Source organism: Perissodus microlepis, chromosome 9 (genome assembly GCF_051167445.1).
Source record: "Perissodus microlepis isolate ML-2025 ecotype Zambia chromosome 9, ASM5116744v1, whole genome shotgun sequence".
Lineage (NCBI taxonomy): Eukaryota > Metazoa > Chordata > Actinopteri > Cichliformes > Cichlidae > Perissodus > Perissodus microlepis.
In genome coordinates this window covers 20,672,520-20,699,132 of record NC_140469.1, presented here as the reverse complement: position 1 = coordinate 20,699,132, position 26,613 = coordinate 20,672,520, and the positions used below count along the sequence as shown (strand labels likewise).

The following is a 26,613-nucleotide window of genomic DNA, read 5'->3' as shown; positions in this document are numbered from 1 at the left end:
TTTATCCGACTTGCAGAAGTAGGAGCGTGTCCTCTCATTCACTTCTTCGGCCTCTTTTGAACTCTCTCGAACATGCAAGGCTAAATATTTACAAGTCGGCCTTTGCTTGTTTAATGTTAAAGGCACACTCACACTGCAGAGTAAATGAATGAAAAAGCTGTAGACAAAACACCTCCAGCAGCTGATGAGTACCAGGCCACTTTACAGTTACCCACAGGCTCCCCACAGGTTCAACCTCCTTTTCAGGACATGAGAGACGGCGACCCCCGGGGAGGGGGAGTTTGCTCGGGAGGGGGGGCTCAGCGGAGAGGCGGGGCCCTGCTGACGCTGCTGTCTCTGTGAAAGGAGGCAATCTGTGCATTTAGAGTTGGCTCAGGGCCAAAGGGATTAAACCGAGGTGGGCTAGACTGCCATCCGAGGGCATTACACACAAAGACGACGAGCTATATGATGAGCTGCGAGCAAGGCGTTCGTCGGGACGCAAGAATGAAGGCACGCAGCACTGAGGTTTCTGGATTTTCTTTCGTAATTGGCTCTTTCCTAAACCCCTCCCCCAAACTATCCAATCATAGCTTTTAGCAATATATACAGTAAGTGGACACAGCAACTCTGCCAAGCATTTTATTAGCAGACTCACACTCAACATTTAGAGGTTCAAGGACGTCGTCTATTTCTACATTTTTGAAAACTCAAAAGAAAAAGTGTAAGAAAGTGATTAAAACTTTTTTTCTCTGCTCTGTTACCATAATCTGCTCAGCTAAGTAGCTTACTGTCCACAAAGCACACACTTTTAAGTCCTCAGGAACAGAGTTGGTATACGCTGAGTTTGGAAAAGTGGCTAAACTAGCAGTTTTACTACAACATCCAAATTTCTCACGCGATGCAAACTGAACCCCCTCATTTAAAAAAGGCTGAAAAACTGTGAAATCTTTTTGAGGGTTGCTAACTCCATCCAGTGAGTCCTTTGCTGATCAGAAGTTGCTCCATTTGGTTCTAAAATTTGGAAAGTCTAGATGATTCATATTATTTGTCCTTATTTGAGTTTGTGGCAGTAGCAGCACAGCAATAAACTAAAAAAGCTATTTCCCCTGAACTCCACTGAGCTGAGCAGCAGGAAATGACAACAGCCCTTGTTCTGCTATGCAGCCTCAGAGAGCTCGGCACAGCAGCAAGTGAACCACTTCTCACCTCCTGCAGGTTCTGGTTAGAGATTTCCAAAGCAGAACAAGGACTTCTGTAGATAAGAGGGGAGAGACTCTCTGCAGTGACATGCAGGACAACCGTAACAGTCACCAGGTCAGCCGAACAGTAGTGAAACATGATGCAAGAATATACCTGGGCAGCCCATCCAGGTAAAGTGAGAAGCACCACAATCATGTTGGTCAGAACCCAACAGAAACGATACTGAACGTGCTCTACGTAACCAAAGTGCAGAGAAACGTGAAGCATGCGGGTACTCCAGGGTGGGTTTTGTTTTCTGGCCATCACAAAATTTTATTCAAATGAATCAGGAAGGAAGTATAAACCAGCTTTAAGTCAGTAAATCCAGCTTTCGTTCAATGTTGTTCACATTTCATTCTGCAACAGCAAGAGAGTAAAAGATGGTCCTGGAGTTTAAGCAAGCGCCTTGAATTTCCTTTATTTTTTTGTTTGATTTTATTCAACTTTAAGTTCCTTTAACACCAAATAATTAAAGTTTTTATAACCACAGGTGTAGTTTACAGCAGGCATATGTCTCTACCACTAATCTGATACCTGTGCATGCATTTATGTATGTAATACAAGTTCCACCTCTTAAAAAACAAAAGAATGGTGAATATGTTAAGCTGCAGGAGATCAGGTGCCCTCTCTACTCTTAGGATCCTTTTAGATATCCTCCTGAGACCCGAGCTCTTGTTTGGGTTTTTGATTAGTTGGACTTGATAAGTTTAAAAACTAAACATCATGTTTGAATAAAAAGTTGTTGTTGTTGTTTTTAATATTATGCCCTAATATGGGCACAAAGGCTAAAAGAATACAATGAAGTTTGAGGTACGGAAAAGCCCAAATATAATGTCCCCAAATGAGAATGCAGGCTCTATAAAACTTATAGCTAGGGCTGGATCAGGTGACCCTGAACAATCCCTCAGTTATGCTGCGTCTCGGGTTCCTGGGGGGACTTCCCATGATGCACTGAGCACTTCATTTCCATGCATCTCTTCTCACCCTGTACTGCTCGTCGTTAACTTTTTTTTATACTCATTCCTGTAGCGTGTATGTCTTGCTGTCCTTTTTTTCCTCATCTCTAGAGCGTGGTAATGCCGGAAGTTTCTTCCTGTTAAAAGGGAATTCTTCCTTCCCACCTTCACTAAGTTCCTGATCAGTGGATTGTATATTGCTACAGAGTCTTTATCTTCTAATATAAAGTGCCCTGAGGCTGCTGTGGTTTGGCAATAAACAAATAAAACTGAATCAAGCTGAATATGACAAGCTTGGACTTTTTTTTTTTTTGGCTAATGTGTGAAACTTTAATATTACAAAATTGACTGATACCAACATCTGAGGACAAGATGAAGAAATTATTAGCAAAAGGTCTTTTTAAAGAGAATTTTTAAACAAAAAGGTATTTTTGTTAAAATATGTTTAAAAACATAAAAATTCCACATTTCATGAGTGTGAAAGAAGAAAAGTAGTGTTTGTTTTCAACATAATATAAGAAATAAAAGCAGGGAGATGGATTTCCCTGGATGTTTTTTGTCTATCTTTGACTCACAGTTTTTTTTTATATAAATATGAAGACTTTGGTGTTCCTGCAACTGAAATAACAACTGAAAAGCAACACAGCTAAATAGCACTTCTGTGAAAATCTGACTGCATTTGAAGCATTTAAGCTGCTTCCTTCTGCAATAAAGCAACAAAACTGCCTCTGTGACCGTTTTTTTTATCTCAATCATTTGGCAGCTTAAATAGTTGCTAAGATGGGTGAGAATTTGAGAGTTTTGGTGATATTTAGAATGCATGCTGCAGGAAAGAAAAAAAAGGGGGAGGGGGTAAGACTGAGAGGATAAAGGCATCTGAGCAGTGAAGGGACTCTACTCGCTTGTTTTTTAATCCTTAATCAGTTAACATTTGGAGATGCTGCTAATTCTCCATAAATGAAGCATCTGTTTCTCTTGCCAGTAAGTCGAAAAAGTGCCAAGATCAGTCAGAGAGTGGCAAGAGTTTAACCTCGGGGGTAAATGATCGATGGAAGTAAGCTACTAAACACGATCAGCTGTTGGGGTTTCACCAAATCTGTCACGAATGCTTTGGACACGGCTTATCAAAGTAAACCAACACATCAAAGAGTCTTTTTCTTTATGTGCTGCTGTTAAAACAGCTATAAAAAAGAGAACTTCCTTTACACCTCGGGGCTTCGTGTAATGTTACAGTGCAACTGAGCAATCTCACACATAAGAACAGCAATCTAATCTGTGGTGAATCAGCAGCAACTGAAAAAAGTCCCAGCCTGCTTCTCTACGATAGTGAAAAGAACAACAGCCATCAGCAGGAAGAGGAAACAATGTCCAATGTCACCACGGGAGGATGAGGCACGCTCAATTCTCCAAATCCAAGTGTGAAACAAAAGATTCCATTTGTACGTTTACAACAATTAATGGGGAGTTTTAAACCGTCGCCTTGATCCGAGATGTGCACAATTTCTCGTGAATCTTAGACAAGCGCGGACAATCTGCTGTGTGAATGAAAGGCTCACGAGACGTGGCAGAGCACAGACGAGGCATTTTTCCAGCCTGGTGCTGAATTTGTCTCATTTGGCAGAACCTGATGATTAGATTCACAAGACCATAAATGTAATCAGACAAAAAAAAATCTGGCACACATTAAAAATACTAAATGCATTGAAAACTGTGAGAGTTGGATGGCTGATGGAGCAACTTACTACTTTCAGTGCACCTGCAACACAGCCAAATTCTATTCATTAATTAATCCTTGGGGACAGAAAGTGTCAGTCTTTACAAAGAAAACTGCAAGCATGTTTGGATTACATACATTAAAAGCTGTTTACTTGTCACCATGTAGGAAATAAATGTATGTCTTTATATGGTGTCTGTAAACACACAGTTGTGAGTTTAGTACACTCCATCATGGTCATGAATGTGATTGTTTGAATTTATTTTGTATTTTCTGTTATCCACACATGGTCAAAAGTATCCATACAGGCTCCAATATATAAAAACACCCCTACTAATACTGTTCCTTAGCAAGTTGATCCTCAACCAGATACTTTGACAGTCTACTATAATGCTGGCTGGATATTTGACCACTCTTCTTGGCAGAATTGGAAAAGTTCCTTTTAACTGGTTTGGTTTCCTGGCACAGACTCGGCATTTAAGAGTAGTCTTAGCTTGCTTTATTCATTCCTAAACCTGTTCTGATATATGTTTTGGAACATCCAGCTGTGTCCAAGTGTTAACGATCTAGCTGTTGATTTGAGGTGACGGAGAATTTGGAGGTGGTTTCACCAAATTTGTCCTTCGTTATTCCATCCACTTTGTGAAATTTATCAGTACCACTGGCAGCAAAGCAGCCCAAGAGCATCATGCTACCACCACCATGCCTGAAGCTGGTACAGTGCTCTGCGGTTTGAAAGCTTCAACATTATTTCTCCACATATGCCTCATTGTGGCCAATTACCTCCATTTTCATCTTGTGCTATAAAACTCTTCTCCAGAAAGCATTTGGCTTGTCGGTGTGAGCAGCTGCAAATTTCAGTCAACCACGAGGGTGTCGACTTTGGAGCAGGGCGTCTTTCTTGGTTCTTGGTCGGCTCCTGGCTTCACTGTGTGGACAGGGATGCTGGTGTGGACTGTGTTTCAAAGCTGTGTCGGTCCCAGGAAATCAACACATCTAAATGAACTCTACCAATTCTGTCATGAAGAGTGGTCAAAAATCCAGCCAGAATTAGGCTGGAAGCTTGTTGGTGGCTACCAAAAGGGTCTGGCTGAGGTGTAACTTGCTAAGGGATGTTGAATGAAACATTTATGGGAATGCTTGTATACATCTATACTTTTGACACTGTGTGGATTAGAGAAAATATTTAATAAATTAATAAATTCAAACATGCACCCTCTTGTTTTTTAAAAGATGTAGAATCTGTACAATGACTCTACCCTGGAAAAGCAGTTCAAAGAAATCACAAAAAGCCCCAGTTTACCACACGATGAGTGTATAAACGTCTAAACAGCTGCATTTGCATATGACTATGTAGAAACTGCACCAGAAAAAAAATTTGGTAACAGAAATTTTCTGGTTTCTGTTTGAAGTCTCAGTTCATTTTGCGAATGGTGCTAATCAGGGCTTGGTTGAATGCAGCAAAATGGTAACTGTGGAGTGTGGCAGGCTACGGTGCCATCGTAATTTAATTTTCAAATCAGGACTTTTCTTCTTGCTGAATTTACAAGTGATGATCAAAGAAAACACAGAAATCGTGGATATTTGATGCTTGCATGAGAAAATCCTCAAAACGGTCCATGAGCAGACGAGGGGACGGCTTCCCTGAATTAAACGAACCCCTTCTAAGTTTCAATCAGTAATTTGAGAACAAACAAAAACTGTTTGTTTCAGATTCCCACATGTGAATATTTGCTCTTCCTTTGAGCTTTGAGTCTCATTTTAAATATTTTACTTATTACCTGAAATCAAATATTAAAAAATTTGTAATTTGCGGCCTTCATTTTCATAACCCATTATTAACCCCACTCAGGCTATGTGATATCATTAGATAGCTTATTGTGATCTAAACATAATCAGTTTACCAGCATATGTGATGGAAGCGGCAGTAAATCCTTCTTTTTAATGAGCAGGAGTCAATGATTTTTATATTCATATTCAGGGTGAGCGCTTGACTATTCTGTCTAGCTTTCCAAACCTTATGCTGAGGACAAAGTCAAAAAGCGTAAAAATTTTTTTTAGTTTTGTTTAACTATTAATTCTACAAATGCAGTTTTTACATTTCGGTGACCTTTAAAACTGATGATTTGACCCTCTTCCCATTCATTCAGACAGGCAGCTGTACATAACACTGTATTATAAGAACTAAAAGCATATGGACTCATATATTCCCTCTATGTTACTCATTATAAATGAGCGCTGCACCCGAAGTCTAACCTTGGCATAAAAAAACCCTGCATTCGAGGGTCTGTTTAACAACAACACACCAGCAGATATGTCATTCTGTCTGTGTGTCATGCTCCAGCAGAGTGAAGGCTGAAAAGGGAAAGAGGAAAACCTGCTGCAGTCAGACCCGAGGATATCGGAGTAATGAGCCGTTGTTTTTAAGAGTATCTAGTGAAGGTGGACAGGTTACAGAGGTCACCTGTAGGTTAGGTGGCTCTGCGCAGGAACCTGTTCACTGATTAAGATGAAGGATGCTGAGGACATAATACAGGAGAGGTGTAAACGAGCCAGGGGCCCTGGGGGGCCCATCTGTTGTGGGCAAATAAACAGGGAATGGGAAAACAGCGCTGTTCTTCCCCCCTTCGAGGCTCAGCAGACAGCTCCATTAATCAGGAGCAGGATGAGCCTGCTGTGAGCTCCAGTGACAAGTCAGCAGCAGCACAAAATCCCCTCCTGCTCCTCACGCTGTATCTCCATTAGAGACGGGAGGTGTCAGCTGGCTGCCACTCCTGTTCCTCTGTAGTCACTATCAGTGTTTTCACAACTGTCCTCCAAGAATAACAGAAAAAAAAGCAAACCATGAGGAGCGTAACAATTTACAGGCTGTCATTAATCCCAACTAAAAATAAACATTTGTTTAAGGAGCTTCTTCCAATCCAGCTAAACAAATGACTGCAAACCCCACATTTATATAAGGTTTCACAGTGCTACAGTAACAAGTATGCATACACAAGAAATCATTTGACTGTAGTGTGATGTCCAGAAAATTTTCTATTAGTTTTTCTATTAATTACTGGAGCAAGATGAGTGTTGGTTCAGCTAGTTTCTACGAGTCATGCAGATGCACTTTAGGCCTGCTAGTAACAATTACTCACTTTTCCTATGAGATTTCATAATATTGTGAGAAATGTCAAACTATTGTTTCTCAGATACCTACAGCCTCGATTTAAATGGAGAACCAATGGTCAACAGTCCAAACCCCAACTATAATAAACATGTGACTAGAAACAGAAGCAAATGATACTGAGATGTGGCAGAATTTGGCATTTTTAGTTCACTGTAATAACATGAAAACATTGCAACAAGCTAGTTTGTGGAATATCTACAAGGAAAGAAATTTCACAATCAACTTTGTGGGGATAGGTTAATTGGTTAATCTAAATTGCCCATAGGTGTGAATGCGGGAGTGAATGTGAGTGTGAATGGTTGTCTGTCTCTGGCTACGTCCACACTAATGTGCATCGTTTTCTCTTTGTTTTGGCCTCCCGTCTACACTGAGACGGCGTTTTCCTCAAGGAAAAAAGCTGCGTTTTGGAAACACTCTTGAAAACGAATACATTTCTGTCCCGTCGCAGTGTGGGCGCTCAAAACGCAGACTTTCTAAAACGATGACACATTTTATGCAGTCATGTGACCAATTAAACAAAGATAGCGGAGGGCATTATACAGCAGTTGTTTGTTTGCTCTCAATTTTGACAGCCCTAAAAATGATTAATATCAGTTTGTACATGCTCCAGATAGCTTTTCTTCAAATTCTTTAATTCTCACTCGCTTTTGCGCATGCACAGGACTGGAACATAAGCGTTTTGGGCCGTTTCAATGTGGACGCACAACTCTGTGAAAACGACTGAAAACGCTAGTGTGGACGCGCCGTTTTCAAATCTATCCAGGCACCATGTCAGGTTATTTTCAGTGAGACCACTAAAAGGTAGTTTAGAAATACACCAATCAAATTCATAAGAATGTGTTACAAGTAAAGCATTTCTTTTTTTTCCTCTCTGGTTGGCTTTGCAGTCATTAAAGCCGAGACAGCAAGGATTTCCCCGTCTCCGCTACAATCCTGTCACATTAGGGAATGCTGTGCAGCGTTCTGGCATCCGAGAGGCCTTTAAATGATTATTCAAATCTGACTCGTTAGTATTTCACCTTCTCACCGCCACCACTAACGCTCAGACTTCTGTAACGCTGTGCTATTTCCAGCTTGAACACGGCCTTGGCCCCAGTTGGCAAACACGTCTCCTGCATCTCTAGAAGTAAGATAAGACGTGTCCCCTCAACACAGCTTCAGTAGGGAGAGGGGGAGGGGAAGAGAGGGGTGAGAGGGTGCAGGCGGAGATAGTGGAAAGATGGAGGTGCACTTTAATAGTATGATTCAGCAGAGGTATCAATTCCCACAGATGGCAGGCCGGCTCCTATTGACTTACATAGGAGGGGAGTAAAGAGGCAATCAAAACCACCCCAGGGACGGACAGTCAGCACATCAAAAGGGAGCCGGATCACAGTGCCTGAGGCTCCCCATCAGACCTGAGTGGGAAATAAGGTGAATGTGCTTCAAAATACCACAAAATTCAGTCTACAGGTTTCATTTAAAGGCCATGCTTATTGATAAAACCTTTAAATGTCACGGAAAACACTAACTTCGACGGAAGTTAGCTACTACCTTGCCTCAAGCCTTCACCAACTCCGAGTGATCGTCCAGACTGACAGCTGGAGATCCTGAGCGACAACCTGTCTCGATAGGTAGTGAAGACGAGGTGTCAGAGTCCTGTCACACCTAAGCGCAGTGTGCGAGCCACAGACGTGCTCGTGCTTGTTACTGGAGACTGGCAGCTTTCACCCTGGCTTTAAAAAAACACCAGCGTGTGAGAAAGGTGTTTCCACGTAAAGCTAAAAAGCCTGCCGCTCCTCTCACCTCTTTACTAAAACAACTTTTCATTTGGCGAAGCACGCGTTGACAGTACGCAGGCTAGCGACACTGCGGGAGTGAAACTGCATTAACCTTCTGCGAGGACTTTTAATCAGTCTAATGAGTGTTGCCAGGCAGACAGCAGCTGACCTCCAACCCCTGATGAGCAAGTGATGGAGAGAGTTGGCACTGGCAAGACACCATAAATATTTCATTAGCAGTGCTTTAATGATCATTAAACTGCACCGTGAACTCAACACGTGTTACACCGCCCGCTCCTCTGTGTCATAAATGGATGTCAAAGCTGGATGCTGTAATCTGATTGGCTTTTCATTGCTGTGGGAAATAAAACATCTGTACAGCATGAGGATGTTTAAGTTGCAAAGGGCATGGATCAGCATATAAAACTGCATTTTGGTATTTTTTCGCCTTTCAGTAAGACAACAGAGAAAAATAAAGCACAGTGATGTTTTACACCAACTGCTTACCACATGATTATCCAGAAAATACTTCATATAGAATTTAAATAAGTTGAAACCACAACAAGCGTAGCTATTACGTTGTTTTATGTTAATTTGCAGGAAAAAACTCTACAGTCATTCATCTGGTCTGAGTTCTTTCCACATGCAAATGTATATTGACCGCAATCATTACCCAGCCTAGTTGCATTTAATGTTTTTCCGTGTGCCAGACGGCATAAGCTGCTGTTCCTCTAAGGCTTATAACACCTGCAAAGCAAAGCCATGCATTCTGGCCATCTCATGGAAATGTCTCAGGAAGATCAGCTCTGACAGTAAGCACCAAAGCCACCTACTTTAATATCAAAGATGAAAGAAAGAAAATTGAATGTGTGGGCTGCTAGTAACAAGTTTACAATAATGTGAGTAAATGATAATGCTGTTGAGATGTACAGTGCAACCATCAGTGAGCTTTATGATGGTCAATAATGAGGCTACAGGCAGTCATTTTACTGAAAAATAAGGTTATAAGTCCCTGACTATTCCAACCTGAGAGACAACACACCATTGTTCAGCTGCAATGCTGTCACATAATATGCAACTGCACATTTGTGGCTTTCTATAATGTGGTATTTTTGCACTTGTTACCTTTTAACACCATCTGCTTCTGCTTGTGATCCCTTGAAGTGTATTATTTTAAGCTCATTTCAGACACTGGGCACATACCATTCCTGTCTCCATAAGTGTGTTTAAATTTCTGTCATAAATATGCCACATTTACTTTAATGTTCTTCATGTCTTCAATTGCAAACCCACTAAAGTAATTGAGAAAGCCAATTCATCTGCAGGTATTTGCCAAAAATAAAAAGATTGTTAACAATGGCTCAAGCGGTGCTTGATGTTTAGTTCTCTTTGGCACTTTCACTATGAGCACGCAGTTAAAGACAGTGTTTGGTCATAATGGCTTGCACCACTATATTGGCACAAACACCTCATACCAACTGTCAGGCACGGTGGTGGAGGGGTGATGATTTGGGCTTGTTTTCTAGCCACAGGACACCTTGCAGTCATTGAGTTGAACACGAACTCCTCTGTATCCCAAAGTATTTTAGAGTCATATTTGAAGCGACCCGTCTGACAGCTGAAGCTTAGCAGTAACAGATCCAAAGCACAGTGAAAAATCTCCAACATAATTGCTGAAAAAGAAAAGACTCGAGGTGCAGCAATGGGCAGACCGCAACCTGACAGACGTCCATGTTAAAAGAGCTGTCCATAAATGAATGCCTGCAAACCTCAATGAACTGAAGCAACGCTGTGAAGAAGTGGGCCAAAATTCCCCCAAAGTGATGTGAGAAAGTCATGAAGTCATATAGAAAGCCATTACTTCAACTCACTGCTGCTAAATGTGCTTCTAACAAGTTACTGAAAACTGGGGTGTACTTAGTTTTTCACAGGGAGTCCTGTGAAAGCCTTCTTTATCACAGGTCTCTGTGTGGGCTGGAGTCAGTGATAACTACCCCCTCTCCTTCCACGCAGACTCAAAGAAAGACCTATCTTCTGCACTGCAAAAAAAAGTGAATATGATTTTAAACAAATGTGTTAGTCTTACTACACAATAGCAGCAAAATTGTTAAAGTAAAATGGTTTTGTGCCTTTTATTGTTGTTTAGGGCACTCTTACAAACCTTCAAGGTGATCCAAGGAATTTGCATGAGAAACATGCGACATGGTAATTTTGTCTTTGCCTACATGTTAATGGAACCATTTGATATGTAAATATTACTGGATCCCCCAGAAACTACAGCTGGATTCATGAGGTGGCGTGTTCGCTGTCCGCTCCAATCTGGGGATGGCCCGTTTGCCTGCAGTGAGCTCTGGTGCCAGATGGAGGGGGTCTACAAAGTATGTAGTACGGTGGGTCTGTGGGCCACTCTTTGGGTCTCAGTGCTTTTGTTGGCCTGAATGCAAAGTTACACCATACAAAGAGCTGAGGTGAAACCAAATGCTAAAAACAATGAAAAGTGAGTCCCCGAGTGCTTTTCATGCTTTATTTTTGATCTGTTCCGGCCCACTTGCCAACCACACTCCAAACGCTCACGTCATCTGCTTCTAGCAAAACACAGTCAGGATTTTGTACGACTGCACGGGAGCGTTTCTGTCCAACTGGAATTGTGTATGTGAACAGACACATTTGAGAGACAATAAAACCGTTTTACTTAAAAGCAACCCGGAAGCCGAGGTGTTCAGGTACTGTGCTGAGTGGCTCAGCTTGTTTCTTTTCTGAAGTGATAAAATACTTTACAACAAAATAAATAAGCTTTAAATAATCTGGGACTGAAGCTTTTAAGAACTTGGGTTAAGGCCACCAACAGCGGCTCCTTGTGCTTATGACAATACTGCTAAGACATGCCCGATTACTCATTTTATTTGACACGAGCGTCACCAGAACGCATGTGGGCTTCAGCTTTAAATACTACAAGCAAACAAAAGGTGTCTATTCATCTCCCGCTCCACCTCGCCTCTGTTAGCTCAACAAAGGAATTCTGAAAGCGGCTCATTAAACGTGTAGGCATGTTTCCTTTCAAACGCAAGACCTTCCACAGCACAGTGGCAGGACACATAAACACAGAATGTAGGTCAGTCAAACAGTTTGCGTCTGTTCTCTCCCTCCACGCCTGAGGTAAGCTGACAGCAAAACCAAACACATTGTTTGCCGAGTGTGACTCATCTCTCCAGGAGAACCTGGGAAAGTGGAACAAGGTTCACCTCCCGCTCCCTGAAGTTGCTCCCCGCACTACAGTTGCTGAACGTCTACCTGTCGATGTGACTGACAGCAGCCAAGGTTCCCAGGACCTCCTGGGTGTGTTTACATCCGTGTATCATTTAGGGGCATAAACTATGTCGGGCTGCTAGCGTTGAGCGGAGAAATCAGAAAGAGAGGTGTGTCATGGGGAAAAAAACATTCAGTGACTCACACACATTAAAAAAAGCAGTATGTTGAGTTTTCTGTTTGATATAAAAGCTGCAGCTGTAAGAGTCTGGCGTCTGTGCCAAAGCTTCAATGAAACTCTGAAATGTGTAGAAAAGAAAAAAACTTTTCAGTCTTTTAAGGGACTTTTTAAATAAACTCCTGGAATTCATGGTGGAGTTCAAGAGTTGAAAGATGAAGTAGGTCCTAACTGGATATGCTGCTTTAATACTAGAAAGTATTTTAAAAATTTGAGGCCTTTTATTTAAACATTTAAATATCAGTGGGCAGAAGCTGAAAGCAATTGCTTTAAAGTAAGAAGTGTTTCCGGAGGCAAGAGCGTTAAGCAGTTTTCTCAAATATTTTCACATGACATGGACTAATTATGCTGAGGAATAAGTATTGTTCTGGTGGGAAGAAATGTTGATAATAAAAGATACATATGTGTACATAAGTGAATACTGTAAACAGAGTTGACACAGAACTTAGTTAACAAGCTACGTGCATAGACTTTATGAGGGCATGCACAGACACACATATAAATAAAAGAAATACACAAATAAATGCGAAACTGGACCACACACTATATTAATAAACATTTAGCATAACTAACTGCATAAAAACCCATGTTAGCAGTCAAAAAACTGCATGAAAATCCTCCAGAAGATCTTAATATTTAATAATAATTCAGTGTCATGACTAAAACTCGCATATTTTTTTTAAATATTACTACAATTTAAATAATGTATTTATATTTATATTAATCTAAATAAGACTACTAAAGCCTTTAAATAAATATGGTGTGGTGCACCCCATGCCCCCCCTTTAGACTCGGCCCTGCTTTTTGCAGTTATCACTGCAGTAGAAAAAGTGGGATAGCTTTCAGAAAACTGCCAAACTACATTGACAGTTCTGCATATATACATGTTTATTTTAACTTCTATAGCTTTACTGAAAGTGTAAAACAAACGGTGGTGGATGGGAGCACGTGAAAAGTAATCTTTCCTTCACGTTGGAGTTTGTTGTACAGGTGGTGGATTGTTGAAGGCCTGCTGTCAGCCTTTTCCCAATGCAAGTTTTGATGGTAATTACAGTAACGTACGCATCCCTGGATGCTAGTAAAAACATTTTCTTTTACTCCACCTGAGCTCACCTTCCCAGTAACAGCTCCACCTTTTTGCTCTTTACTACATATGTGCAGACACCACTGTTGCTCTTCTGTTATCAGTCTTTTTGTGGAGACATGTGGTGGCTCCTAAATACGCTTATTGCAGGTCTGTTTTTTAGTCCCAAATTTGGGTGAAGCGGTCATGTTTACATGGTGACAACTGAATGCTACAGAGTCGTGGATTAAACGCAGCATCAGAGCAAAGAATTTGCATCGAGGATTTTGTGTAATTGACTATGTGCACGTTAGCATATGCTACTTCCGGTGCGGAAACTCCTGTGGGGAGCTTTGTTTCCGGTGTCCTATTCGCGCCTGGTTTATGGTCCAAAACAAGTTAAGCAAATGAATGAATCAAGCGGCGATTTACATTTCTATAGATGTCTTGGGCATTTACCCAATATATCTGTAAATGATGTTCATCGACTTGTCAATATTTTTCCCCCGTGCCTCAGAGCAAAAGAGAAAAGGGATTCAAATGTTATATTTCTCAGTTGTCCCTCGTTTATCGCGGGTGTTATGTTCTAAAAATAACCAGCGATAGGTGAAATCAAGTAGCCAATTTTATTTTTTGACGGTGCAAAACGTTTCGTGGACATACAGTACTGCAGTCACACTGCTAGCGATCGATGCAGCGATTCTGTACTGTACAGGAGAGACGTCAGGGAGGAGATCGTCTGCAGCGATCAGGACGCAGGACACAATGTGGCGTAAAAAAAAGCATGCAAACTTGCACTAAAAAATCCGCGAAACAGCGAGGTGAAAGGTGAACCGCGTTATAGCGAGGGACCACTGTAATTTTGAAGGTAAGTCACAACATACCCTTCGTAAATACTAATGTATAGAAACCGTTACCAGCAATCATTCATTTTTTGTGTGGCTTTTTTCACGGTTTGTTAACATGCTGTGTAGGTGTGTACTTGACTAGCTGATATCAACATAACGGGGAAACATCTGGTTTGACTATTCTTCACCTGTAGTTTGAATGCTGAACATTTGCCTGTTTAAATCATAAGACCAGTCATTATACAGAGATGTGCTTCTGAATGTGGACGATGTGTCTTCTGCATGCAGTAATGCAGTTCTGCTTGTGTTGAGTGATGTAAACAACTGATCGATCTAAACGCTTTAAACGTCAAAATTGATCATTAGATTTTTTTATGACACAACAGCGGTGAGTGTTCCCACCTTCTGCTCTTTGTAACTTAACGCAATCTTTCCGTTTTCGAGTTTTGGACATGATTTTGGAGTATATCTTCGCAGTAGCGATTGACCGCAAAGTAAAGCTACCGGAAATGCACAACCCCACATCCGGTCTCAAACCAGGAAGTTAGCATTGTCTCGTGCACATAGTCAATTGAGTTATTCGGTGAATCGTTGCAACCGTAGAGGACTGACTCAGTTTTAGAACCAGCCTTAAACCCTTTTCTTGCCCAAAATGGAATAAATTTCTACTTTTGCAGCCAATTATTTAAAAAGTAAAAAAGTGTATGGGACAGTTTTAAAACCAGAGGTCAGATGTGAGTTTCTTTAACTGTGGATGAAACGGCTCATCAGTGTGACTGATTGCAACACAGGGTCTGAATGGAGGGAGATTTTAACGCATCTGAACACTGATTGGTGAGTCCTTGGACTTTCCATTGAGGATAATTCCTCTTAAACATAAGAAACACAGATACAACTTTAAATCAGTCCTACATAAGTCAGCGTCTCCTCTGTCATGTCACTGGTATTTTTGGTATCTAGGTTACAACTCTGCAGCCAGGGTCATTAATCAAAACTCCGGCACCAAGAAATCCAAGTTGATGCCCCCGTTAACAAAAGATTATCAACACCAGTATTCAGGAGCACAAGACGGCATCTTCAAATTGCGTATTTTGGTATTCCAAAAGCCAAAACCCCCACAGATTTAACGTTAAAGACAAAATAAAACAGAGCACATACACAACATTTTTAAATCAGACTAGCTGAAATCACTGAATATTTGCTTGGTTTATTAAAATATCCTCATAAGGAACATCCATAAGCTTCCATGCTTAATATTATATTCAGATCTCATGTGATCATCCATCCAGGTCACAGGAGGGCTGCAGTCCATCCCAACTAGTCCATCACAGAGCTATCAGATCTATGGTGTGACATGAGTTAGAAATAGGAGCACAGCTAACAACCAGAGATAATAAGATCAGCAAGTAAAGTATATAGTTGTATGTTCTGTGTCTATAAAGCCAGTAGACTTAACTTTAAATCCTGCCCTCTTCTTGGCCCCCTGTGTGGAACATCGAACTCTTGTGGGAGAACGAGCTCTAATCCAGCCGGTCTGTCCTGCTTTGATGAGGACTGCTGTAAACAAAGCAGCGCATGACAATACTCGCTGCACTCTGCTACAGCATGCATTCATGTCCTCTGCGTGTAGAAATACAAAGGCTGACTGGCTACGGTATTCAGCAGCTTGTTTTCCATCTGAATGTGGGTTGAAGAGCAGCTCGAAAAGCTACACTGTGACAAAGGAAGACACTTTTGGTGAACTGAGAGGAGGTTGGAATCTGTTTGACTTGGATCATGTTGCGTTCTAAAACTTTTCATTTTAGAAATATTTTACAAGCATAGTCGATGACATCACTTACTAGAGTGACCAATACTGTTACATAACAGCCAGACACAGCAGAGAGCACCCCACAACACTCCTTTCTAAGGACACTGACCTCAAATCTGCCAGCAACAGTAAAATTATTAAGAGGATGACCAATAAACTACTATCGATGTGGTAAAACTTTGTACTTATTTGGATAAAACTGTAGTGACCCTGGTGGATCTATGTTTTGTATATATTATGTTGTGCCATGGCTCAAATCACAGGAGAATGTGCAGAGCACGGACGTAAGAGTACGTTTTCTGTATGTTTGCTATAAGTTTGCAGTCTGGTCAGTTCAGCATGACTAAAACCGGACCTCCTTTTTACTATAACGTCTCAGTCACAGAGTATGTGTCAGCGTAAAGACAGGACAGCTGTGTCCTTGTCATTTGCAAGAATTAACGGTGTAATTGTTGAAACCAGCTCCCGGTTTGGATTTCGGACACAGACACTCTCTCTGCTTTTAAAATTAGGCTTAAAACGTTCCTTTTTGAGAAGGCTTATAGTTAGGGCTGGATCAGGTGACCCTCAATCCTTCCGGAGTTATGCTGCAATAGATTTAGGCTCCTGAGGGACTTCCCATGAACCTTTATATCTTTAAGACATTTCTGCAGCTTAACTAATTGGTGTGTGTTATCTGACTTCATGGACAGATAACTGGGTATAATCTGCATAGTAATGAAAATGTATGCTATAACTTCGAATGATTACTGCCTCAGGGAAGCATCTATAATATAAACAGAAAAGGTCCTAGCATGGAACCCTGTGGAACTCCATAATTAACCTTAGTGTGTGAAGAAGACTCCATTTACCACTGCAACACTGTACTTTTAATTCAGTGAGCTAATGACCATACCCTGAAGAATCCAGCTGTCTTTAATTTGATAATTTACAAAATGGACTTTATGTTGTATTTAGAAAGACCTAAAACTAGTAACGGAATCCATAAAGTAATCACGAAAGTATTCACTGAGGTCACAGAGAAAGGGAGCCACAATGGCCATTTCCCATAAACGTCTATACAAGAGCAACTCTCCTTCTTGCTATCTGAGGAGTGGCCCTTCTGTTTGACATTAAAATAACTCGGTTTAAAGAACTTCTATGTTGGCTTCATTTTTCCCGGATGCCACTTCCATCTTTTATATACAGAGAAGGATAAGCTGCAACGCAGTAAAAAACAGAAAAGGAATGACATTATAATGATAGCTTAGCCACCTCAACTATGCTGACAAATATTAAAAATAGGTGCAACAAATACCAATGAGGCATCATTGTTCATTAAGAAGTCCATGTGAACACACAATTAATATCACCAAGCAATAACTAACAACTAATGGAAGGAAACTCATGCTATCTCATTACATTTGGATGAGTAATGGCTCCACAGATCTGAAAAAATGTGGTCTGAAAACACTGTTCTTGGCACCACTGATAACGTCAGTAAGATGGGCTAAATTGCTTACTATTTTACAGTTAGATGGATGCTGCATCTAGTGCCTGACTCATATTTCTCATCAACATATTTCTAAACAGTCTCGGTGCCTATCAAAACACACTGACAGCACAGAAAGAGAGAATGCAAACAAGGCTGCACACTCCCAAAGAGGAAGGTGATGTCATCTGATAATAACCATGCCGTTAAGTGAGAGAAAAGCCAAATCTGGCAGCAAAGTAAAGTTTTCAGGAGAATCAGCTGCTTTACTTTAATCTGTTCCAGTTTCCAAGACTGAAAAACACAGATTACATAACAGCAGACCTCTGTGCATCCCTGGGCCTCTAAGTATGTGTGCAGTTGCTGCGGTGGAGTTTGGCTCACTTTGAATTTGGCTGGAAATCACACAGGTCTCCAAGTTACAGTCCAACACACACACCATTTACTGCAAAACAGCTCCAGTGAGAGGTACAAGGTCTCAGTGTGTCAGACAAGCCAAGAGCTGATGTAATTATAGCAATGCAAATGAAATTCCATTCCTTACTCGAGGAATAGGAAATATTTTTGAATCTGACTTCCTCGGGGTGATACTCATATTCGACAGAAATCACATCTTTTAAAACAAATGTCAGCAGCTACGTTTCATGCTTCTGAGGCTGGATCTTTATATATATATTACAGCAGATACATTTCCTAGACAGTTCATTAGGTACGTCTTGCTAGTACCAGGTTGGACCCACTTTAGCTGTCAGAACTGCCTTCTTCATCCAAAAAGCTGCTGGAAAGATTCGTCAGATTCTGGTCCATGTTGACATGATGGCATCACAAAGTTGCAGCAGATTTGTCGGCTGCACATTCATGATGCAAATCTCCTGCTGCACCACATCCCAAAGGTGGTGTAATGGATTGAGATCTGGTGACTATGGAGGTTATTTGAGGACAGTGAACTCACTGTAATGTTCAAGAAAGCAACTTTACTCAGTGTGGCAAGAAAATATCTCCCACACCATTACACCAGCAGCAGCAACGTGAACTGTTGATACAAGTCAGGGTAGATCCATGATTTTATGTGATTTACATTAAATTCTGACCCTCCCATCCTAACACTGCAGCTTCATTTTTCCAGTCTTTTATTGTCCCATTTTGAGCCCTTGTTAAATCTAAACTCTTAGCTGACAGTGGCATCTATTGTGGTCTTCTGCTGCTGTAGCCCATCTGCTTCAATGATCGACATTTTCTGCATTCAGAGATGCTCTTCTGCAGCTCCAATCAGTCTGCCCATTCTCCTCATGGAGATTGTCTCTTTAGATGTTTGTCTTAACAAGGAGCTTGGAAAGAAAAGCGGCCGGACTTTTTTAAGTTTCCTGAAGACGTTTCACCTCTCATCCGAGAAGCTTCTTCAGTTCTAAGATCAAATGGTGGAGAGTCCCAGATATTTGAGCCATAGTGGGAGTTGCCCCTTAAGAGGGTCTTTGGCTCATTATTAATCATGTGCCTCATCGCATGAGTTTTGGGTGAAACCAGTGTGAGACCTTGCCTCACCCCATCATATGACTGATCATGTGGATGCAAGATGTGAGTGGATCTAAAAACTGGGCTGTAGATGGCAGACAGCTGGTGTCATAAGCAACCTGTTCAAGGCTGGTCGTTCACAGTGGACACAGATGACTTCTTTCAACCTTCTTTTAGGCCATCTTACTTCTCTCGGTCTTATAACTAAAGAAGTTTCTCAGATGAGAGGTCAAACTTCTTCAGGAAACTTAAGCCCCTTTTCCATTAGTACCTACTCAGATTGACTCGTTTTCCATTACAATCTAGTACCACCTAATGTGCGTGGTCGTCATTATAGCAACGCGGCCGAGCGTCCCGTGACTTAATTAGTATGCAACATGAATGCTAGAACAAAGGTGGACATCGAGGGGACGATATACCTGCTGTTCAGTCTGCGGCATTTCGTCAAACCTCGCTGCTGTTTTTTGTAGCCATTTCCTCGCTGCCCGGTTTAAAAAATGGCAGTTTTTATTTTTGTGAACTCATTGAGGGCTGCTACTGACCAGCCAATCTGTGGTTTGCAATTGGCATTGGTGGTAGTCTGATGACGTCATATTTTAGAACCTGCTCACAACGCTTTGGAACCCGGCTGTGCAGGTATTAATTTAGTACCTGGTACCCAGTAATATGACCTAATGGGAAAACCCTAAAAACCGTGGCAAGTCAATCTGAGTAGGTTCTAATAGAAACGGGGCTTTAAACAAGTCCCACCACTTTTCTTTCCATGTTGCTTGGATTACCATGACTCGGATGGCTGAGAACCCAGACAGACACAAGCAGCTGAACAGGTGTGGCTTATTATATACAGCCCACTCCCACCCAGGTATGAATGATTGGTTGTCTATTCGAAACATAAATGTTAACGTTTTTTGTTTTTTTTTTACTCCCACTACTTTATTACTATCTATTCTTAAACATTAGTACTCTCTGAGCTTTATTACACTATAACTTCACGATCTTTATCATTATTAGGCAGGTTAGAGAATACAAGACTTTGTGATGAAACTGAGTTCCCCCCCCCCTATTTTTATAATCATTTATAAATTTAAATAAACAAGTTCAGATTAAATGGTGATTAAAAACAATCTTTAGTCTCAGATGATAACCAGGTTGCTCCTCTCCTGTGTTATAGCAATGATTGAAAAACCCCAAACCTTGTTGAGCCACTGCACCACTAGGATGAAAAAAAGATCGTTAGTGATGCGCACAAAACATTTTTAACCAGCGTCCAAAGTTGCAACTGCGTCTTAATGAGCTGCAGCCTGGGAACAAAGTTAATTTCCCCCCTCGCTCTGTTTCTTAATTATGGAGCAGATTATATTTTAAGTGTGATTAAAGTCTTCAGAACAAATATAAGAGCTCCTAAATGACTTTATGAAGTCTACAGACGAAATAAGGAAGGCCTTTTTTTTCCTGTTAAACCTATTGTGTTGTATTTTAAAGGAAAATAAAATCTCAGTAGTGCTTTAAATAATGGATTTCTACAGATAGAGGACAATCAGAAAGTTCAGGCAGCAGCCCCTCGGTAGGCAGCCCCTAAGTTGGCCAATCATAAAACTGTTGGATTTTAAGGAGTTTGTTTCAGATGGAGCGTTCAGTGATGAGCTCGTAAAGGGCTAATAGGAGATAGACAAGGGTTTTTCTGAACTGAAAATAAAAAGTGACTCTTTGTGACTCCAAAGAATGAAAATGAGTGCAACAGGTGTCCTTTAAGACAAGTGTAGCCTTATTACAAACGTTTAAGAGTCATACTCTTTAACTCAAGGATAGACTGTCGCAGAGTTAAGCCAGCAGTGTTGTGAAATTTCTGAAACACCACATCTGTGTGATCCAGTTTAAATACTGTGAGCCATTTGAATCCTCACACACCCACTAGGCATAATTTTTGTGATACGCAGGTGAAAAGGCATCAGGGTTTTAATAAAACTGGGCTAAACCTCAACGTCTGTGCGTGTGGCAGATTCGAACTGCACGCTGAAATACAACCACAGGAACGTGGCTTAAAATGGCCGTTATTTTTAACCAAGGCAGGACAAATACTCATGAAATCTAGCCTACTTTTACCCCGTTTCACACCAAAACCACGCCACTGGACGCCGATGCCCAAAGCATAACACACAGAAATTATACGAGGACCTTTATTCTAACAGGGATGTGGTGTTTTTCTGGACAGCAGCAGGGTGGGTGCATGAGGTCTTCAACACCCCAACACACAGCCCTGCCCACTCGAGAAAGCCCACACAATGAATCCACACTAATCCCATCTTTTGTGGTCCTCCCTATGTCTCAGCGTGGCTGCACCTCATGCCTCAGACATGTTGCTCCATCATCACAGCCTAAAACTGCCTTTATGTGCAGTCACAAACAGGAACATAAACAATACGGCTCAGAAACTTCTCCACTTGATGCACAAAACAGCCCCTAAATCCAGGACCCCCACGCCTATATACATGAAGCAATCACAGACGCCTTTTGTTGTCCTTTATAACAACTGTACCATCAAACTGACAGCAAACATAAAGCCACGCAGGAAGCAAGCACTCCATGGAGAATAAAGGCTCACAAGTACAAAACGTGAGCTCAAGCAAACAAGGTAAACAAAGCATTTGATCAGTGTGGTCACCTGAAACAACAATAGACTCACAGAACACGTGCTTCAAACATCCCACAGCCCCAAAACTGCTGGACAGATAATAGAAAAACCAGACGAAAATAACACTTGTGCAGAGAACAATAGTTTTTGTTTTTGTCCCATTAACAGCAAATTAAAACCTCCAGAAATCCCGTTCGCCTTTAAATTAAGTTTTCACAAGACAGGCTGAACCATGAATGACATTTACTTTCTTCTATTATCACACCTAAATTCAAAAAATAACAATAAACATTTAATATATAAAAGCAGAGATGGACGCAGGGCGCGGGGAGCTCTTACCGGGCTGCTCGGGCTGCTTCTTTAATTCACTTTATATTCCGTTTTCCCAACAGTCGCTCGCGCGTCTCTCAGACACAAATCTCAAACCTCACTTCCATGTGCTCGCGACCAGGACCACGCGCTCAGAGGTGGAGGGGGGGAGCGCTCGGGATACGGCGTGTGTGACGTCACGTCGAGTCTGGAAAGCCGCTCGAGACAACGGTGGAACAGGTGGGGTTTTACCACGGTCTAGCTAGATAAACTTCACCTCGTTATTCATTTATTCCAACGTAGACAGTTCATATTACATTTAAATATAAATATATAACGTATATTTATATATATATTAAATATCTGTGGTTTTAGATTATAAACGAGCTTTTGAGTTCCCGTGCCACACTTTTATTAGTGTGCTACTTTAAGAAATGTGATCGCAGATGCGCCGTTTAATGCACCAGCCCTCATCTAAAAGACAGCTTCACTATACCTGCGTTTAAACATGACATGCAGTTTCCCACCTTTCTGTGCACTTCCACAAGCATCCAGGACTCGTACTAAGGAGCTGAGGTGGCTTCTTCTAAGTCTGAAGAGGAATTCCCTCGTTTCTGCACAAAACACGTGATCAACGTTTTTTTTTTTTTTTTTTTAAACCATTTATGCAGATTTCACTTAAAATTCACTGCAGCAGGACTTTTACACTCTTGGTGTTGCTTTGTTTAAAAGTGTGTACTCTTATTTACGTTTTGACCCTTACCTTCCATCAGTCAGAGGAAGAGGAGTGACTCAAAGTTTTATAACGCTCAGATAAGTTTTCTACCTAACCACTCACTTTCTAATGTATTCATGTGGACGCCCCCTACTCAGGTGTGACTGAGTGGCTAGTCATGGTGGTGAAGAATGAGAGACAAGCTCCAGAAACAGGTTTTTGTTTTATATTTGAAAAAGAATCTATGAACATAATGAAAAAAAAAACAAAAACAGTGGGTCTGAACATCCAGACAATCGAAATCCAAAAATACATTTTCTTAGGAAATATTAATTATGTACAAAAAAACCCCAAACAAACAAAAAAAAAAAAACAAAAAAAAAACAACAACATAAAAATCCATATTTTAAGTTCAGGCTTTCAACAGTGTGAGCCACATTTTTAAACATTTTATTAATAAAATAAAACTTTTAAATATCTTCATCAGATGAGGCAGTTTTTTTTTTTCCTTACATTGTAATCAAACCAGATTCCAAAACAACTTAATCCGTTTTGCATCTGCATGCAGCAACAACTGTACACACCCAACCCCCCCAACCCCCAAGTAATGAACTTTTATTTTGAGGAAAAAAAAAAAAAAAAAAAAAAAAGTTTATGATTCAAAGTTTAAGCACGGCAACCCTGCAGGTGTGCGAGTCTCTGCTTTAACTGTTCGCTTCTCCTCCTCAGCTGCTCTTTCAGAGAGAGGAGTCTCCGTTCGTCCGACTGCATGCTGTAGATGCACTCCGTGGCCTTCTTCAGGATGACCACCTTGGCCGCCTTCTCGTTGTTGGCCACCTCGGGGATCTCGTCCCGCAGAGCGAAGAAGCTCAGCTTCAGCTCGTTCCTCCTTTGGCGCTCCAGCACGTTATGAGTCCTTCTCTTGTCGTAGTCCTCCGTGTCCGACGTTCGCGGGCTGGAACACTTGCGGTTGCTGCTGATCTGTTTGAGGACCCTGCTGTGGCTGTGGCTGCTGGCACCTCCACCGCTGCTCTCCAACTTCAGCCTCTTGACAGCCGGCTGCTCGTGCCTCATGGATGGATGGGCGGCGTAATTATGCTGGTGGGTGGAGACGTGGCACCTCTTCAGCACGAGTGGGCTGGGGTGCCTGGTCTCCAGCGGGCTGGAGTCGCACCGTTTCACCACCTGCCTCTTTTCCACAGTGACCACGTCGATTTCCTCCTCTTCCTCCTGTTCGTCCTCTTCTTCTTCTTCTTCTTCCTCCTCCTCCTCCTCCTCATCATCACCTTCATCCTCTTCCTCTGCAAAAGAGCAAAAACAACATAGTCACACACTCTGCTGCCACACCGGGGTTGTAATCCTCCTCTAAAAGCATCTCTGCAGTCCATTCAGGCTTTCCCTCTCTGCCACATCAGTTGATTGCTTAACATGCAGCCATTCCCTCCAGCTAATCTCACAGCAGTCTACTGCATGACATGGGGTGGAAGTGGCAGCAGGATCCACCTTCCTGCCTGCAATTCGTGTGAATGAAAAGAAAGAATGTGCCTCATTTCAGTCATAATGTCATGCATGTTCCCGCCAACAGAAAGAAAATCCCTAATTGCACTGAGGGGTGTGCCTCCCCAGGCAAAAAAAAAATATATATATATATATATGAATAAGAGCTCACCTGAATCGCTACAACTGCTGCTGCTCCCGCTGCTGTTAGGCGGCGTGTCCAGTCCCAAATCCTTGCTAGGCGGGGTCCCTGCGCTCTGCTTGGGCGTCTCGGCTACGGGATACGGGAAAACCACCGAGGGGTCAATGCACTCCGACGCAGACGTGTTCAGGTCTTGCAGGTAGCTGCTGTTCAGCTTCCACGCAGGAAGAGCCGCAGTAGCGGCGGCGGCGGCAGCCGCGGCGGCAGCAGCCGCGGGGCCGGCGGGCTCTGCGCCGTCACCTGCCGCAGACTCCTTTCGGGCGGCGTGCAGGGAGGCGAGCCGCTCGGACACCACCTTCTTCAGCTTGGCGGCGGCGGAAAAGCCGCTCCACATGCAGTCCTGGATGATGATGGACTTGAGGAAGGTCTGGGAGTAGTCGGAGTCGCAGATGATGCTCTGGTTGACCACGTCATCCCCGAGGAACTCGGTCACCATCTCCAGCTGATCCGCGATGGAAAGGTCGAGGCTGGACAGGGACGGCCGGCGGCTCGGGGAGAGGGGAGGGGTCGGCAGCAGTTCAAATTTCTTCCAGATGTCTTCGCTGGGTGCCGGAGGCTGGAACTGCTGAGGGTAGAAATCCTCCTCCTCGTCGTCGTAGTAGAAATAGGGCTGCAGGTAGTCGTAGTCGTAGTTCTTACTCGCCAAACTTGGATTCCGCGGCATGGTGCGTTTGGTTTCGTCTCTCCTCACGGCGAGGCTGGCGAAAACAGAACGGAGCGATTAGTCGATTCACAGCAGAGAGCAGAGAGCGTGACCCTGCCCGCAACACCGAGTGTAAGCAACCGCTTCATGGTCAACTCCCTCCAAAAAAAAGAAAAAAAAGAAAAAAAAAAAGACAACATCGACAGCCCCCCCCTCTCTCTCTGTGCACGCCTTGCATGCATGCATGCACCACTGCTGCAGGTGCTTAACCGGGATTGTAATTTAAATAATGCAAGAGACGGAGTGAGAAAAAAAAAATTAATAAATCACACTTTCACTGAACTGTTCCAGTCATCACACTCATACCGAAGCTCCACAAACCCACTCCCCACCCTTACCTTTCAGATTTTCAACTGTAGGCGAAAGACGGGAGCAAAAAAAAGCGAGCCGAGTGGCGCAAAAAGAGAAAAAGAGGAGGAAAAATTAAAAAAAACGAGGGAGCAGCAAAGTTATTCCAGTGCGGCAGTGACAGTAAATCCTTCCACAGAGGCGGTACGGCGGCTGTCTGTCAGCCTGCGGGTGAAGCATGCATGTGAAGTTAAAAGGCTGCAGAGGCGAGCCGGCAAGAGCGACGCGCACTCTGTCATCAGCACCGTCAGAATCGCAGCTGAGAGTTGAGCACCGCGCGATAAAGTAAACCGCATCTCGCACTCTCTCTGTCTGTATCCATCCGCGAGAGCGTTCTTACTACAACACAACACACAGCACCCCCCGATATCAGCCTCTGCCCATCAGCGCAATTATTCAGCCGTTTGCGTCAAGTAAGAATCGCGTGCGTCCAAAGTACACCGTGGATGCATCTTTGCATATTTTCTGCCCTCTTTCTCTGAGATGGGTCTATTTTTTTTGCAAGTGGGAGGGGTCAGAGTGGAGTAGAGTGGTGCTTTCATTGACTGCATAGAGAAAATACTAATGCATGTAGTAGTGGCAGATAATTGGGCTGAGTTATTTTACTACTACTGCGCCAGAAATATACGCAAACACTGAGCGTCATAGCGCACACGCGGCAATCCCTAAATAATCAGTCCACAGATCCGGATTACGGCCTTACACTATATTATATTGTTTCAAAAACAAAACAATACATAACAGCAGGAATGCTTTTTTAAACTGTAAATGTGCAAAAATGTGTAAAAACGAGGCAAGTGGCATTTGCGCAGTTTGTGCCTTTTGATTTCGCAATAAAAGCTCACAGGTGCAGCAGGAGCTGCAGACACTGACAGCTCTGAACCGGTTCAAACAGCTGATTACAACAAGGACTCGGTGAAGAATTAAAATCTTGGAGTTCGAGTTAATACACACCCACTCACACACACGCACACAGACTCACAGAGAAAATGTCCAATACAAATCCTGCAGACTGCGTAATGCAGCGCTGAGTTTGGACAGATTGGCACCAATTAACAACAGGAAGGAAGAAATTAAGGGAATCAGATGGATGGATCTATCCTGCTGTAACAGGAGCTGTCGATGGAGATTAACGGGCTTAGAGCGCCCTCTGCTGTTTAAAGCGTTGCAGGAGCAGACAGCAGCTAGGTGGGTGG

At 42.4% G+C, this 26,613-nt stretch overlaps 1 protein-coding gene and 1 long non-coding RNA gene across 2 annotated transcripts in view; both read right to left on the bottom strand.

Moving 5' to 3' along the window:
* LOC146380474 (uncharacterized) overlaps window positions 1-22,088 on the bottom strand; it is a 35,834-nt gene extending 13,746 nt beyond the window's left edge. Inside the window, exon 1 of the long non-coding RNA XR_014801308.1 lies at window positions 21,983-22,088. This is a non-coding gene — a long non-coding RNA (uncharacterized LOC146380474). The remainder of the gene's footprint in view (window positions 1-21,982) is intronic.
* Window positions 22,089-22,871: 783 nt separating this feature from the next.
* On the bottom strand, window positions 22,872-25,687 carry myca (MYC proto-oncogene, bHLH transcription factor a). The gene is made up of 3 exons (XM_084939563.1): window positions 25,408-25,687; window positions 24,337-25,064; window positions 22,872-23,968 (listed from the first exon to the last, which is right to left on the bottom strand). Exons 2-3 carry the CDS (start codon window positions 25,028-25,030, stop codon window positions 23,334-23,336), a joined length of 1,329 nt encoding a protein of 442 aa, XP_084795689.1. The 5' UTR covers window positions 25,031-25,064; window positions 25,408-25,687; the 3' UTR covers window positions 22,872-23,333.
* Window positions 25,688-26,613: the final 926 nt, after the last annotated feature.

Bases quoted from the DNA above. Each gene is read 5' to 3' on its own strand.
- myca (XM_084939563.1), bottom strand. From the start codon at position 25,030: ATGCCGCGGAATCCAAGTTTGGCGAGTAAGAACTACGACTACGACTAC. The intron at 23,969-24,336 runs GTGAGCTCTTAT...GCTCTTTTGCAG, and splicing joins CAGCAGTTGTAGCGATTCAG to AGGAAGAGGATGAAGGTGAT.